The sequence below is a fragment of the Labrus mixtus genome, chromosome 11 (assembly GCF_963584025.1).
Source record: "Labrus mixtus chromosome 11, fLabMix1.1, whole genome shotgun sequence".
In the NCBI taxonomy this organism is placed as follows: Eukaryota; Metazoa; Chordata; class Actinopteri; order Labriformes; family Labridae; genus Labrus; species Labrus mixtus.
This window is the reverse complement of record NC_083622.1, coordinates 7,696,150-7,712,613: the sequence shown is the minus strand read 5'-3', so window position 1 is coordinate 7,712,613 and position 16,464 is coordinate 7,696,150. Positions and strand designations below refer to the sequence as shown.

Genomic DNA, 16,464 nt, shown 5'->3' with positions numbered 1-16,464 from the left:
GGTACTAATCACTGCGTCGGATCAACCATTAGCTCCCCTGTGTCCCGATGACAAAGGGCTCCAAGAAGACTCTTAAACTTCTCATGAAGTTAAGGAGCGGCCCTTTAGTTGTGAAGATTAAAGCAACTTTGTGATCTTCTCAAAATGACGGGCTTGGTGTTTTTTTTAAATGTATCTGAACAACCAGCTCTTCAATCTTATTTGAGCGCCAGCCAGCGAGGCAGCGTTTCTATTTCTATTCCAGCCATGCCAGGGGCCGAGCAGTGTGGCCAGCGGGGGAGTAATGGGACGTGACAGGGATGATGATCCGTCTTGATACAGGGCATTAGGCAGCATAGCCAGCGGAGCTCCTGGTCCATCAAAGGACTGATGCTTCAGACAATGGCTTCAATGTTTTAGCTGTCAGGGCCGGCTGAGAGCGAGAGGTGGCTCCGGCCATTCAGCTGCCTCAATGAGATATTCTGTAACCTCCTAGGTTGTAAAGTGCAGAAACATTTACCTTGGAGGCACATAACTGAATCAATCTCAAATCCCCTCTACAGAGCTGAGGGCGTCGAGAACCAACATGTCGTTCAAATGCATTCAAGACCATAACATGATATTTAAAATAACGTGTCACACACCGGGCAATCACTGCTAATGTAATGTTTTACTCTTTAATAAGTGATCTGGGTCAAGTAATCCAAAAGATAAAAGCTATCGACTAACAAGGCTAAGAAATTGGGTAATTAGAAATGAAGAAAGAATTATGTAATCAGAGGTCAGGTACACTAAATCCTGGTTATCCAATCAAAACCTCCAGTTTGTGGTGTTTAAAACTTCTGAGAAGGATTAAGATTACTTTGATCCTAATCAAGGAAATCAGGAATATCCTGATCCCAGAGAGGACTGGAGTCAGAGCTGTTGAGATGTTGAGTTCAGTGGAAGACGTAATTATGGTGCTGACTAGCGACTAGTGAGGGTGCTGACTTTAACAGCTGAGCTGGCTACATTAAAGATGACATATTCTCCTCCTCTTCAGTGTAAATAAGTGTCAGAGCTCCTCAAAACATGTGTGTGAAGTTTCTTGTTCTAAATCCACTCTGATCCTGTATTTGATCATGCCTATAAACCCCTCTATTTCAGCCCTGCTCAGAACAAGCTGTTTCTGTGTCTGTACCTTTAAATATGTAAATGAGCTGTGTCTGACCACACCCCCTCTCTGGAAGGGCTTGGGTGTGCTCGGTGCTTTCTCGATCCATGTCCTATTGTTTACGGTAAGAAGGCAGACTCAGAGGGCAGAACAAACACCTAGCTGTGGGAGTGTCACCCACCTGGGGGAGGGGTTACTGCCCTTTGTGATGTCATGAAGGGAAAATCTCCAAACGGCCTGTTTGAGCACACATTTTCTGAAAAGTGGAGCAGGGAAAAGACGGAGAGGATGGACTTTTCTCATCATTGGGGGGTTTGTAGACAGACTAGAGACACATATTCATGTTAGAGAAACATCAGGAAGTGGATTTTTATATAATATGTGACCTTTAAATCTCGTCCTCTAATCAACAGGAATCTCGCAACAGGAAGCAAACACTTTAAGATGAACGTGTTCTGTTAATTCTTCCCGGGTTCCCTCACTGGTCAGTTTGCTCTTGTTAAGTGGTGACTGGCTTCATTCTCAAAGGGCTGATAGATTAATACAAAAAGATAAAGACACGTCCACTGACCATACGCTGAATCTAGCGGCGTGTTCTGCCTTCGGGTGGTCGCCAGCACATCTGGAGAAAAACAGAGAGAGCACAAAAAACAAGAGCTATGAAAACCCACTTTCTCTGACATGAAGACACTTCTATGAGCGAAAGCTTAATGAGCATAGAAAGATTGAGAGCAGTATTTCAGCAGGGAGTGGACGGCGGCAGACAAACTGAACGCCGCCCTCGCCAAAATAAATACATCGTAATGTTCCAGATGTGCCATCACTCGCTCCAACATTAAGATCTGATAACAGCCAATAGATTGTTTTTTTTCTTCTACATTTCTTTATTGCTTATGCAAATGAATGAGAATAAATAAATATTTCCATCTCACCGTGGCAGGTATCAGGGTGCTGATGGTAACCGTTCTCCACATCCTGTTCAAACCCGCCTCTGAGGAGAAACACACACACACACGCGCACACACACACACACACACACACACACACACACACACACACAGACAGACAAACACAAACATCAGTACATTTGCATCCATCATTCCCACGACTGTTTGTTTCTAATGAAGCACCTCGTCCAGTCGGCCCTGAATTGCTTTAGTAGATGAGGCCCTGCTCGGAGACGGGGAAAGGTAAAAGTGCGGCGACAAAATGTAATTTGTTTAGTGTCTGCCCGAGGTCAGAGCGTCTGTGTCTCGCATTTTATGTTGCCAAACCGGACCTGTGAGATGAGAAAAACCCGCCCTTGAATCTTCTCCCAAGGTTGTATATCATCAGTTTAGCGGCGTTCAGCAGATTCCTGGAGTTAGTTTGTGATGGGACGTTGTGTGTCCTCACATCCCCCTCATCCTGCCTCCTATTCTACCTCCCCTTCTCTCTCTCTCTTTCTGCACCCCGGCTGTAATTCAGGCGACTGTTGGTCAAATTGGCACCTTGAGTTTGTCTGCTCTGCATCGAACGCCTCGCTGTAAGAATAGTCCGAAGGGGAGTCGGAGGAATCAACGACCCAACCTGTTATTTACCACCTGCAGAGCTAATGGCACGGGAAATACACCCATCAGACATCTATGAGGACAGATTCACTAGAAAACTGGAGAGTGTTGGATTATAAAATGATTCATGCCTCTTGTTACAGCTTGATTACTGTAATGAACTTTTTACGAGGTTTGAAGCAAAAAAAAGAGACCTCAGCTCGTTAAAAAAGAGAACAGTAGTCAACTATTACCTGCTCCACTCTGGATTCATGTTACATTTAGAATCATTTTAAGGCCCTGCTGCTTATATACCAAACTGTAAAAAAAAAAAACAGATATAGTGCTAACTCTCATTTGCTCTCTTTACTGATGAGAATTTTTTTTTTTTTTATCTGTTGCTTTTTTGGTTTTTCAGAAACAGCTGACAGAAAAGTAAAGATTTATTTGTTACACCCAAAGCAAAATAAAACAGAAAAGATAGACCTTAGGGAAACCAACTCATGCTGTACTTAAAGGTCCAATCAGTGAGATGTGCAGAGAGTGAAGTGATAAAGTGAGTTTACTATATGATCAGACATTAAGGAAACATGCTATGTTGAAGTGCTGGCTTCTCTGACAACAATGCAGCAGCCAGTATGTCCTCCTTCTAACTTTAGATTCTGGTCCTGAATGCTCTGGATTTGTTTGGACCAGAGAAGGTAGGCGGTTTTAAGGCACCCCCCACACGGCCGTTTTGGACGCCCCTCGGTTTGCCAGATATGAGAGCAGTTATCAGGTCAAACCAACAGGTGTTGCAGCGATGGAAGCGGGCAAGAGAAGTGGTTCAGATAGAAGTGATTGTACCCGACCTAAAAAGCCTCTGCATGTTTCTAATAAGCTCCACGAGCAGAAACGTGCTCAAACTAGGATCAATGTTGGAGATGCTTTTGAAAAATGGAGAGAGGTTAGAACGCAGAAAGGTTTACAGACCGATGCAGAGCTGGCTAAACACTGAAGCTTCAGTGTCCACCACATGGCAACCTGCGTGAGCATCGACTCAGTGCCTTTCTCAAGGGCACCTCAGCAGTGCTCAGAAAGTGAACTGGCACCTCTTCAGCTACCAGACCAATTTCTACACCTGAATTGGCGACCCTCTATAGTTCCCAACCCAAGTCTCTGCAGACTGGGCTACTGCCTCCTCAAAACCAAAGACGTTCAAAATTTTCTGCAGTGCCCTGAACTCTTGGCGCCTGCTGTTTTATTTCTGTCACTACGACGACCATCGTATCTCATTAACAATCACAGACAGTTATAATGATTTGACGTACAGTTTGGATGGTTGCCCTGTCTCGCTCATCGTTGTGAATTCATCACACTGACAAGACTTTGGCACATTTGAGGAGCGCCGAAAGATCAGGTCAATCATGTTGGAGAGAAGAAAACAAAAACTTCTCCACAGAGTAAATCCTGCCGTTTAAAACTTGCTCATTTGCAACCCAAGTCACCGGCATACCCCGTTGAAGCGCTCTTCCAAACCAACAAGAAAGAAACCCAATCTGACAAATATTGATTTTCTGCCGCTCTGAAGAAAATGTGCCTACGATTGATACACTGTTCTCCCGCCAATAGATGCTCCATCTTTCACCTTGGAGTCAATCAGAAATCAGAGTCTCATCCAGCAGCACACGATCGAACGGCTGAGTAATGAGATTGAGCCGACGCACGTTGGAGCGGAAACCTTTTCTAACCGAGCCGAGCTTCACATCGACGCCAACAGTCAGCCCACACTTTTAAAAAAAACGTAGCGAGCTAAAACAGACCCGGGCTCGTGTAGCTCACAAAAAATACCAGCGTAACGATCCAGTGTGCACACAGAAACACTTTGAGCAGGCCTGCATACACGCCTACTCCATCACAAACTAATTAGTTCCTTATATAACCTAAACACAAACCTACAGCTCACACGCACTGCAAGCACACGGTCTTCCAGCAAACATCTTTAATTAGCAACAAAAAGAAACTTCTCACATCCCACACAGACACGAGGAAAACACACCATCGCTAACATTCATTTTTAGATTCCTATCGACACATGGAAACACAAACATACTTTTAAGCTTCTGAGTGAAAACAGAGACGCTAAAATCGGCCGGTGAGCAGCCAAAAAACCAGATCACAGCTCTCCGCTCAGCTCTCGGTATCTTCAGTGTTCGTCTGCTGTCATCTCGGAGCTTTCTAGTCGTGTGTTTGTGAAACCTGCAGCAATGAGGAAGCTTGGTAGAGCACAAACACGCAGCAGGTGAACTCATGACTTCCTGTCTAACTGTAAACCTCTAATGTCTCGTGTACCGTACGGTCCTTTGTGTTTCAAAGGAAAGTGGAGCAGATGATCAAATACAAACACACCAGGCCAGCATTGTCGATGCTGCGATGAAGGAAGGATTACATTAAAACTATTTTATATATATATGTCTTTAGAGGATGTATTTTATAGTTTAACGGTAAAAAATGAGTGACATTTTAAATATTAAAGGGACAGTTCAGGATAAATGTGTTTCCACAAGTGGTTCTTAGCGGCGCTACAAGTCCGCCCCGGGATGATGTATTATAATCACAGACTGTGACAAGTCCTAGCATGGACCAAGCACAGACCAGTCACGGCCCTGCCATGATTTAAGGCGGCTACATCTGTAGGTGGTGTAGTGGTGCTTAAACAAACTAGCTTGCTAGCAGAGAATACAGCGTGCGTTTACCCCGACAGTTTTTCTTAAAATGAGCGAAATTACATGAAGAAAATAACTCCCCCTGTGCTTTGACATATAGCCTAGCTTAGCTCTCATATCATGTGGCTGGTCGCCTTAAAACCGCCTACCTTCTCTGGTCCAAACAAATCCAGAGCATTCAGGACCAGAATCTAAAGTTAGAAGGAGGACATACTGGCTGCTGCATTGTTGTCAGAGAAGCCAGCACTTCAACATAGCATGTTTCCTTAATGTCTGATCATATAGTAAGGTCACTTTATCATTTCACTCTCTGCACATCTCACTGATTGGTCCTTTAAGTTCGAACCTAACTCAGTTCAACATCTGGTTTGGTGTGGACACACAGCGCTTCTGCAACAGGCCCCTGGTGTAGAAACGGTTCAGACAATCACCAGTGATGGATATACTTCTGATTACTATTATAGCAAAAATTACCTGATTAGAAATGTTTAAGATGCTTAAAATGTTTTAAAATCAAATCTCAGGAGAGTTCAGCGGAGATGGAGAAGAAGGTTGTCGTATTGAAAAAGACACGGCATGACAGCTTGACAATTCAGCACATTCCTCTGCTTCTTCTGCTGTACTCGGCTCCACTTCACCAGAAAAAAACCCACCAAACTATAAAAATTTAAAGTTTCAGGGTGTCAGTACCGAAAAGTCTCACATTTAATGGAAAGCAGGCTCTGCGTCAGCACGGAGATCGATAAATAAAACACGCCACAGAGTCAGACTGGATTCATCCAGAAAGAAACAGAGCAGCGAGGAAGGATTGTTATGATCATCATTTTTAATACATGTTTTATTTTACCTACACGTGCTGGTAATGTGTGTGACAGGTGTTACCTTATTACCTGGCTCTGGCTCGAGTGATATTTTTCAGTTTCTTTGTACTGTATTTCAGTCCAGCTCTGGATTTTCAGGGTTATTATGTTTTATTATTATTCACGTTGTTACCTGTTTGTATGTTTAATTATTGAAAGGCTCTACAGGGTCACGTCTGGTCCATTTCACATCCTCTCTCTACACGTCGTCACCTCTCCTGTACTGTGATCATGTATTTAACAATAACGAGTTCAAAAAAGGAAACAGCGATGAAATGTCGTAAAGCATCAGAGCTGTTGGTGCATGACTGAGGACATGATCCAAGATTGATTTTATGTCCTTTAAAGTTTCTAATATTTCAGACTTTTATTATCAGAAGTTTTGTTTAAAGGTCACATATCCTCCTCCTCTTCAATCAGTGTAAATCTCAGAGCTCCTCAAAACATGTGTGTGAAGTTCCTTGTTCTAAATCCTGTATTTTTTTTTTTTATATTTTTTTTTGGGCTTTTTGTACCTTTAATTGAGAGATAGGACAGTGGATAGAGTTGGAAATCAGGGAGAGAGAGAGAGTGGGGAATGACATGCGGGAAAGGAGCCACAGGCTGGATTAGAACCTGGGCCGCCCGCTTGGAAGACTACATCCTCCATACATGGGACGTGCGCACTAACCACTGTGCCACCAGCGCCCCTGATCCTGTATTTGATCATGCCTATAAACCCCTCTATTTCAGCCCTGCTCAGAACAGGCTGTTTCTGTGTCTGTACCTTTAAATATGTAAATGAGCTGTGTCTGACCACGCCCCCTCTCTGGAAGGGCTTGGGTGTGCTCGGTGCTTTCTCGCTCCATGTCTTATTGTTTACGGTGAGAAGGCAGACTCAGAGGGCAGAACAAACACCTAGCTGTGGGAGTGTCACCCACCTGGGGGAGGGGTTACTGCCCTTTGTGATGTCATGAAGGGAAACTCTCCAAACGGCCTGTTTGAGCACACATTTTCTGAAAAGTGGAGCAGGGAAAAGACGGAGAGGATGGACTTTTCTCATCATTGGGGGGTTTGTAGACAGACTAGGGACACATATTAGAGTTAGAGAAACATGGAGAAGTGGATTTTACAGAATATGTGACCTCTGACTTATCCGATAGCACTTGTTGTTAAAATAACTTTTTTTTTGCACTGGCTGAACCATTCCTTCACTAAATCGTCTGACTGTAACTCTAAAAGTTTTTAAATTATGGTCTGGTGACATCCCTAACTGGAGGACACTTTCCATCCTGTACTGAAGTGAATTAAAGCTCGTCAGAGTTTTGTTAACTAGCAGGATGACGGGTCACCTTTAAGTTTGAAAAAAAACACGGCAGACTTGTCGCCACTCTTCACCATAATTGACCTTCTCTGCTGCTTCATGCACATGAATAAACAGTCCAACGCCACCATCGGGCAGAGAATTCATTTTGTTCTGCTTGGCTTTCTAAACACAAAGAGCTGCTGGCTGTCAGAAATCAACATCTGTCGGCTTTTTTTTCTCCTCATAAAGCCTCTCTCGGTCGGGGTTCACGTCATGCAGCTGGCTCAGTCACACTCAGTCTGGACAAATTGCACCCAAAAATGATTCACATGTAGGATTTCCAGCTGCTGTTTAAGGCTCTTTCCATCTGGTTTGGAAGTTTGAGCTGTGATCATTATTTGTAAACTGGCATTGATAACAAGCGACTGTGCTCCAAGTGGCACCGTGTTCATTTCATTCAGCGACTCAGAGAATAAAGTGTTCTGGCTGGAAGGCCTGTGATGTAAATGAGAGTTGTGTTGGCTCAACTTTAAATAACATGCAACATCCATGTATTTAGTGAGATTGAGCATCTGCACAACAAATTACCACCTGCAGATGGAAATCCACAAACAGGAGGAAAGGCATGCACACAGCTGGGACTGGAGTTGCATGAAAATAGAATTTGTTTCCTATCAAAAGTTTAGTAGTTTAGTTCCTTTAAAAGTTGCTCCTGTGATGGGATGGGAACCGTTACACCGCGCCCGCCTGTCAATCATGTCAGCTACATGCCTTATTGTGAATAACTCTCATCCTTCATCAAATCAAAACTGATGAGTCATCAAAACATTCACCCCCCCCCGTACAGTGTGTGTCGATCGAGACATGAGCTAATCAGACCTATTTGTTTTTTTGAACCAGGCTGTAAACATGTTGATCTCTGCTGTAAAAACAGGCTTTTTATAATGGGTGTGTATGTGACTTCCTGTGCTTCTGCAGCCAGCCTCTAGTGGACACTCGAGGAACTGCAGGATTTTAAAATTCAGAACTTCTTACAATTGTATTTATTGATGCTTCTACCAAAACATAATGTTTTTTCCCTTGATGTTAGATTTGAACCCATCATGATGACTTTGTATTTACGTCCACATAATTGTCATTTTACTGAGCCGTCCTTGAACACATCATAATGATTAACCTTATGTGACCACATTTAGTTAGCCAACTAGCTTTCATCCTGCTGATTTTAACACAGACTTCAACACTGGATTACTATTTCTAACTGACTGGACTGGATACAAAATTTGGATGTGGCTGCTTTGAGGAGGAGGAAGAGGAGGATGACTGTCTTTTGATCCCCATCCCTACCTGGGGCTAAAAGTTTCTTAAAAGATTAACATGTTCTGCACAAATGAGCTCCAGGTCACAGACTGCATAGAGCATTCAGGAGGTAAAGAACAAAGCACTAACATAAATTCTTGTTGGGATTTTTTTTTTTTTTTTTTTTTTTTTAAATAGACGTATAAATCGTTGCCAACCTTGACCTTTAAGGTGCTTCAAACTGCACACCTCAGCTGATCCTGTTCCTGACTCTCCCCTCCCCTCTCTCTCTCTCTGGCCGTTCTTTGTTTTGGCAACAGTAATCATGTCAAATGCTCTCCAGATGACACCTAAACCAAAATACCTAGAAACAGTATGAGGAAGACACAGACAGAGTGAGAGAGGAGAGGTGTGTGTGACTCCTCTCTTATCCCCTGGATCAGCCACATATTAAAATTTATGCCAGGAACGAAAAAGAGACAGACGGTCCATGAAAGAGAGAGATGTGAGAGAGGAGACGGTGAGACGGTGAGGGACAAAGAGGAGGGTGAGACAGAAGAGGAGGACGTCCCAGGAGGACTTGAGAGCTGCTTCATCTAAATCTCTGGTCGGACTCTTTCTGCTGCATGATTCATGTCAGATCATCTTCCTTCCTCCATCAGCATTCCCTTTATCATTCTCCTCTTTCACCATTCTCGACTCACCTCCTTTCAATTAAATATAAATCCTGCACATAAAGATATCACTCCTGACTTTAAGGCCACACAGACATTCTGAGCAGAAAGTTTCTTCTCTTGCCCTTTTAAAAGCCAAAATGTAAAACAGATGTTCTGCTCTGTGGAATCACTCTGATAAAATCCACTCTCCGTTTCCTCCCACTTTTTTCCTCCTCAGCTCAACCCTTGTTCCTCCTCTAATCCATCTCTCTTTACATCTTTTTCTAGTTCTTTAGATTCCTCCTCTCTCCAAGTTTCCATCTCATCCCTCCTTCATTCCTTCTTTCTTTAACCCTCCTCTCCTCTTGTTTCCTTTTGTTCCCTTTGTCTGTCTTTACTTCTCTCTCTCTCTCTCTCTCTCTGGCCGGGGGACTGATAGTCGAGTCTGGACGGGATATTTTGGCCGATCTCTCTCAAACGTTCTGGTCCGTTTGGATTCCAGTGCAGCTCCAATCCTGCACGCTAAACATCGGCTCATAAATCAAAACCTCAGCGAGCAGCTTGGAGCTCTCTGCCTGTGTGAAACCACGTCGGCACTTCCTCTTTCTCTCTCTCTGACGCGAAAAAGGACCTTTGGAAAACAGCCACTGAGCCTCGACCTCAAACCATAAACCTTACCCAAACGTGAAGACAACCGAAAACTTATATTAAACCCTAAAACCCACTCCTTAAAGCTCATCAGAGGAGTTTTTAACTGGTTATGAAGCAGACTCAAATTAATATTAGTGCCTCCAAAAGCAAACAAAACTGACTGATCAAAGTTATTTTAATGTCTGCAAACAGCGCAGCAGGGTAAGTGTCAGATAGAGTCTGACTGAAATAACCTTTTTATTTAACCTTTACTTTTTATTAGAGGAACGTGAGGGTAATGTTTGGCTGTTAAAACATTTACTGGACAGGACAAATCAATAGAGATTAAAGGAACTTCTTTGTCCACAGGGGGGCGCCAGAATCAGCACACACCAAACAATTCTCACAGTAGCTTTAAAGTGATCATAAAAATCAAATAAACAAGCGTCATTGGATCAGAGCAGCAGACCAGACTAGCATGAGTCAGCAGGTTTTTAAGTTTGTCTCCACAGAGATTAGAAAATAAATGCCTGTAAGTACATGTGGGGTTTTTAAGAGTGTAAAATTACCTCTTTTGCGATGCTAATTATGTTAGCCAGTTAAGGGCATTTTCCATTATGTGTTAGCATCAAGCTAATGCATTCAGTAGTCCTTGCCTCTATGGGTCAGTCATCTTTACCTGAATTCTCTTCTAATCTCTACAAATATCAAACTGTACAAACTGCATGTTGTGGTTTGTGTGCCTGGTTAATTTTTGGACGGACACATAGACTTCATGTCGTCACTGTCAGATCGCCAGACTACCAGCTGCTTCCAGTTTTTTTTTTTTTTTTTTTAAAGCTGTCTGGCTGCTGGAAACAGCTGGTTTGCCCGGCAAGATGAAACTCCATGAAATCACAGTGACCGGCCGAGGAACTGGAAAGAAGGGAAGACGGCCAAAATTCCCCTTACAAGCAAACACCTGAACACACCGCAAAGAAAAGGGAAACTAAATATTATATTGCCACATGCACGAACATAAGGGGCACAAAGATACGTGCATCTAAAGAGAAACAGAAACCCCATTAGCCTCGGTGTGTACAGGGCAGGCGAAGTAATACGACTGGGTGGTCAAGCAGAAGATATGCAATAACTCCAGGTCTGCACATTCACAGCCGTCAACATAACCTACTGGAAGCGAGGAGTGTGTGTGTGTGTGTGTGTGTGTGTGTGTGTGTGTGTGTGTGTGTGTGTATAGGGAGGCATAATAATTAAAAAAATATATATATTTTTTTACTCTGCACTGTAATTTTTTTTTTTTTTTAAACTCTTTTAACTTCTATACTTTTATTTTTTATTAAATGTTTTATTTATTTATTATTAATTTAATTTTAATTATTTTTATTTGAACAAATTTTCAGATTTAACAATTTCAATGATTTTTTAATTTTCTATTTTAATGTTTCTTTTCTTTCCTCTGTCATGATGCTTTTGTCTTGTGTGAAGCACTTTGAATTGCCATTTTGTTGAAATGTGCTATAGAAATAAACTCGCCTTGCCTTGAGGGTACTGTAGTAGGATATCCAGAAAACTCCACACTCACTGTAAACAACCGATGTACATACAAAGGCAGGAGAGTAAAAACCCTGTGAGGTGATTTAGAAACAGACTGTACGTCTCTCACAGGGACACGCTGAGACCTCGGCTGTCAGGAGGCATACAGGAGGAGGAAAAAGAACCTCTAACTGCCTCCTCCTCCTCCTCCTCCTCCTCCTCCTCCTCCCATTACTGCATCCATCTCTCCGTCTGCCTATTCAAGCAGCCATCCATCCAAGTCCTCATCCATCTCTCGTCTGTGCGCCGCAGTGTGATTGAAACACATGCGGCTGAACATCGCTTTGATTTCATGGCGCGGAGAGGAAAAAGAATAAAAGAGGGCCAAATGTGTAGAGCGATTTATAAAATGAATGACTCGTCTGCGGCCTGACACAAACGTCAAACTGAGACGTTATTACGATTTAGCCTCTGCAGCACAATGACGGATTTGTGCATCTCACTTTTTGGTTTAATAATTCAATGTTTTGCTTTCATGGTGGCGCTCCATTTCTCCTCACAACGTGCACACGAAGACACCTGTACAGTATAGGCTGGAGCCCATCCCAGCTGTTATTGGGCTAGAGGCGGGGTTACACCCTGGACTGGTCGCCAGCCAATCACAGGGCTGACATGTAGAGACAGACAACCAGCCACACTCACATTCACACCTACGGGTAATTTAGAGTCAGCAGGTAACCTAACGAGCATGTCTTTGGACTGTGGGAGGAAGCAGGAGGGAGACCACACATGCACAGGGAGAACATGCAGACTCCACACAGAGAGGCTCCTGTCAGACGGGGATTCAAACCAGGAACCTCCACACAGAGAGACTCCTGTCAGACGGGGATTCAAACCAGGAACCTCCACACAGAGAGGCTCCTGTCAGACGGGGATTCAAACCAGGAACCTCCTCACAGAGAGACTCCTGTCAGACGGGGATTCAAACCAGGAACCTCCTCACAGAGAGACTCCTGTCAGACGGGGATTCAAACCAGGAACCTCCTCGGTGTGAGGCGACAGCGCTGTTTTTTTCCACCACAGCAGATAGCTTTAGCTTCATCTGACTGCAAAATGCTCTGAAAGCGTGAACATCATCCTCAGGTTTTCATCCAGTAGTAGTATAAATTCTAACTCCTGCAACGTCTAAATTACAAATGCTCATATCCCGATACCGAGGAAATTGGGATTAATGGAGCAGCCCTAGTTGACATTAAGCCCCTGAAGTACTCCCAAGGATGCCCATAGAATAAAACAAATCTAAATTCATGACAGCACAATGTGCCTTTAGGGTCCCTTTAATGCTGAAAACACAATAATTGGACCTTCAGGGTTCCCATCCAGGAGACTGACAGTTTCTACCACTGAAGCCAACTAATTTCTTAGAAACATAACTTTTTATTAAAGGGGACATATTATGAAAAATCCTCTTCTACAGTGTTTGTGAACATACATTTGGGTAACCTGAGTGTCTACAGACCCACAAAATGTGAATTAAACCCATCCAGTCCTTTTTTTCCCTAGTCTGTGTAAGTCTTACAACCACTACTTTAAATTGGGTTAAAAATGAACTTTGGCGGGTAACATTGTAGAGTTACTAGCCATATCACTGCGTCTGTTTGAATTGGCAGGCTGCAGAAATGATGCGACAAGTCAGTGTTGCCAGATTGGGAAAATGTGGCTGGTAGAAAACTCTGGTTTGCTGGTAACTTTAAAAATCTACTAGCCATGTTGGCTGGTGATCAAAAAGTAAATTTAAAGAAAAATGCTCTGTTTCAAATTTGCTCTCCTCGTGATGTCACAGTGGGATTCTGGTAAAAAAAAAAATCCCATCCCCTCCCCTGGTATCTCCACCCATGGACTCCACCCCAAGCCTAGAACAACATTTTTGCGCAGGTCCGCCATTTTTATTCTCGCTACAGAGGACTGATGTCTACCGGGAAAACTCGGGGGGGGGGGGGGGGGGTCATTGCATTTAAAGAGACACACACACCAAAACGGATTGTTCTGAGAGAGCTGGTTTATACAGGGTCACAAACCTCCTCTGGTGCTTGATTCATGTTATAATTTGACCAAAGCACAGCACAGATGTTTCATTTAGACCACAGGGGGACTGTTTGAAAAGGTGGAGAAGGGGGAGAATATGTCCTCTTTAAGATAATTTTATTTAGGCTTTTGCCTTTGTTTGGACTTTAAAGCTGAATAATATAATAACTCTAATTGAATGGGATTTAAGCTGATGTTGATCACACACGGCACCCTGTATTTGCCACAACAGGGTGCAGGTCGATACCCTTGAGTGTCAGAAGGCTCTTCTTCCTGTTCACAGAGATGGATTGGTAACTTATCTTCTATTTTCCTCATCGACTCGTCTTTCTCACAGCTCCAGCTCCGACCTTCTGCGCCGCTCCTCCTCACATAAAAACCGATAATATAGAGTTTTTAATTTGTGGACATTCAACACATTCTAGTGAGTAAACAAGATGGATGCATGCTGGGGATGAGGTTTTATGAAAAAGTTGCAGATATTCATCATGTTGACGTTGCCCACTCGTCTGATTCTAGATTGGCTATTGATTAAATTAGCGCATCGCCGTCGCAGCAGTGCGTGCACACCCGGCTCTTACTGGACGAGAGGGAGCAGATATGAAAATGATTGCTTTCTGCGGCCGCTCCGCTACACGTTATTGACTATGTTGGAAATGTGTCCGCTGTGACTGTGAGTTAGAGAACTAATAAAGTCTTAATGAAGCCGCGTCCACCCCTGTGCGTTCACACTAAGCCAACAGCACAGCAGCGGAATTCGATAATTATTGCAACTTCATCCCGAGAAGAATTAACGGATGAATCCTCCCGCTGAAGAGTTTGATTAAAAAGCAAACCTGCACACTTTTGTCCCTCGTTGGTTCACGATTGGAGACGTCTTTGTTAAACGAGGCATCAACAACGAATCGGGAATCAGACTCGGACTGGAAACTGGAAGAAGAGACCAATCCACCAACTGATTTGTGGCCATCTTTATTTCTTCTTTACATACTTTATAATCCTCGAGGGAAACACTGGTTTACTCTGTTATTGAGAAACATGCTACTCACACACATAGACCCTACACAGGGAGTGGCCAGAGCTGTCAGGGGTTCAAGCACCTCTGCATACACAGGAAGTGAACTGTCACCTTTTAACCAACCAGACCAGCAGCCATATGTTGGCCCACACCAGGACTAGAACCTGCACCCCTCTGTTTCCCAACCCATCACCGCAGTGTCTCCCTTCAATATCTACCTGTTTGAATGGGAGCTGTCCTTTAGAAGTGAACAATTTAACTCTGACCCCTAGTGTTTAAAGTGGGTACTGCAGTCCAAATTCTAAACATTGTAGAGAGCTGTCTCCCCCCGCCCCCTCCTCTCTAGAGTCGATGCTCACGCAGGTTGCCATGTGGTGGACACTGAAGCTTCAGTGTTTATCCAGCTCTGCATCGGTCTGTAAACCTTTCTGTGTTCTAACCTCTCTCCATTTTTCAAAAGCATCTCCAATATTGATCCTAGTTTGAGCACGTTTCTGCTCGTGGAGCTTATTAGAAACATACAGAGGCTTTTTAGGTCGGGTACAATCACTTCTATCTGAACCACTTCTCTTGCCCGCTTCCATCGCTGCAACACCTGTTGGTTTGACCTGATGACTGCTTTCATGTCTGGCAAACCGAGGGGCGTCCAAAACGGGCTGTGTGGGGGTCGCCTTAAAACGGCCTACCTTCTCTGGTCCAAACAAATCCAGAGCATTCAGGACCAGAATCTAAAGTTAGAAGGAGGACATACTGGCTGCTGCATTGTTGACAGAGAAGCCAGCACTTCAACATAGCATGTTTCCTTAATGTCTGATCATATAGTAAGGTCACTTTATCATTTCACTCACTACACATCTCACTGATTGAACCTTTAATGCCCCGCACAGAGACCCTACGATGACCGATGTGTGATGCAAACAGCTTTTGGCACAGGTGACTCAGCAGAGTAAGAATCTCAGCTGTCAGACTGTATCTATAACTTTATTTGGTTTTCATTTCCTTCCACTGAGTCTTTAAACCCACTCAACATGTTGTGCTGTGGTGCTGTCACTGTGTTGTTCCAGCAGCTCCACAGAGTGCTTTTTATTATTTAAAGAAGAGCAGCAGAAACAGCGGCAGTAAAACATTGTTATCGTCCTCAAAATGTACACAAATGTAAACAATGAGTGTGCAGAGCCCCGGAGCTGCAGACACCACAACACTTCTTTGAATCACGTCTGGCAATTTAAGGATACATAATGATGTTTGTAAGAGAAAGAGAAACCAGTCAGTGCTTCTGAGTACCACATTAGGCTGAATGTCTGAGTCTGGCAATTAGTGAGCGTGCACTTGAAGGAAGAATTGAACGCAGCAGTCAGGCGGCTTTCACATGTTTTAGAGTCAACTTCCTTTCAGCACTGATGTCTGTAATGACGGCAGTGTCATGATGTGTGCCCTCTCCCCGCTCATAAATATCAACACCACACGTTTTAAATTCATGATTCAATGATTCAATTATTTTTTTTAATTTTAATGATGTAAAAGTAAAAGTAATAGTGTTGTATTCAAGACCAAGCGAACCGAGACCAAGACATACCCGAGACCTGAGTGCGAGACCGAGACAAGACCAGGACCATAAATATCAATGAAAAATCATCGTCTTGTGTTTAGGGGGCGTGTCTCTCACTTAGACCATAACACCGGGAAGTTTGCAGCCGTAACTGGAGGATAAAAAACTACAAATGAATAGAAG

The 16,464-nt window shown here is 43.5% G+C and overlaps 1 protein-coding gene across 3 annotated transcripts in view; it reads right to left on the bottom strand.

Annotated features, from left to right (window-relative positions):
* The window catches only part of sema6e (sema domain, transmembrane domain (TM), and cytoplasmic domain, (semaphorin) 6E), a 175,666-nt gene that overhangs the window by 21,315 nt on the left and 137,887 nt on the right, over positions 1–16,464 (bottom strand). For all 3 annotated transcript variants that reach the window (XM_061049778.1, XM_061049780.1, XM_061049779.1), the window contains 2 exons: positions 2,065–2,123; positions 1,704–1,754 (listed from right to left, as the gene is read on the bottom strand). In XM_061049778.1, the coding sequence (XP_060905761.1) occupies positions 1,704–1,754; positions 2,065–2,123 (110 nt within the window). The remainder of the gene's footprint in view (positions 1–1,703; positions 1,755–2,064; positions 2,124–16,464) is intronic.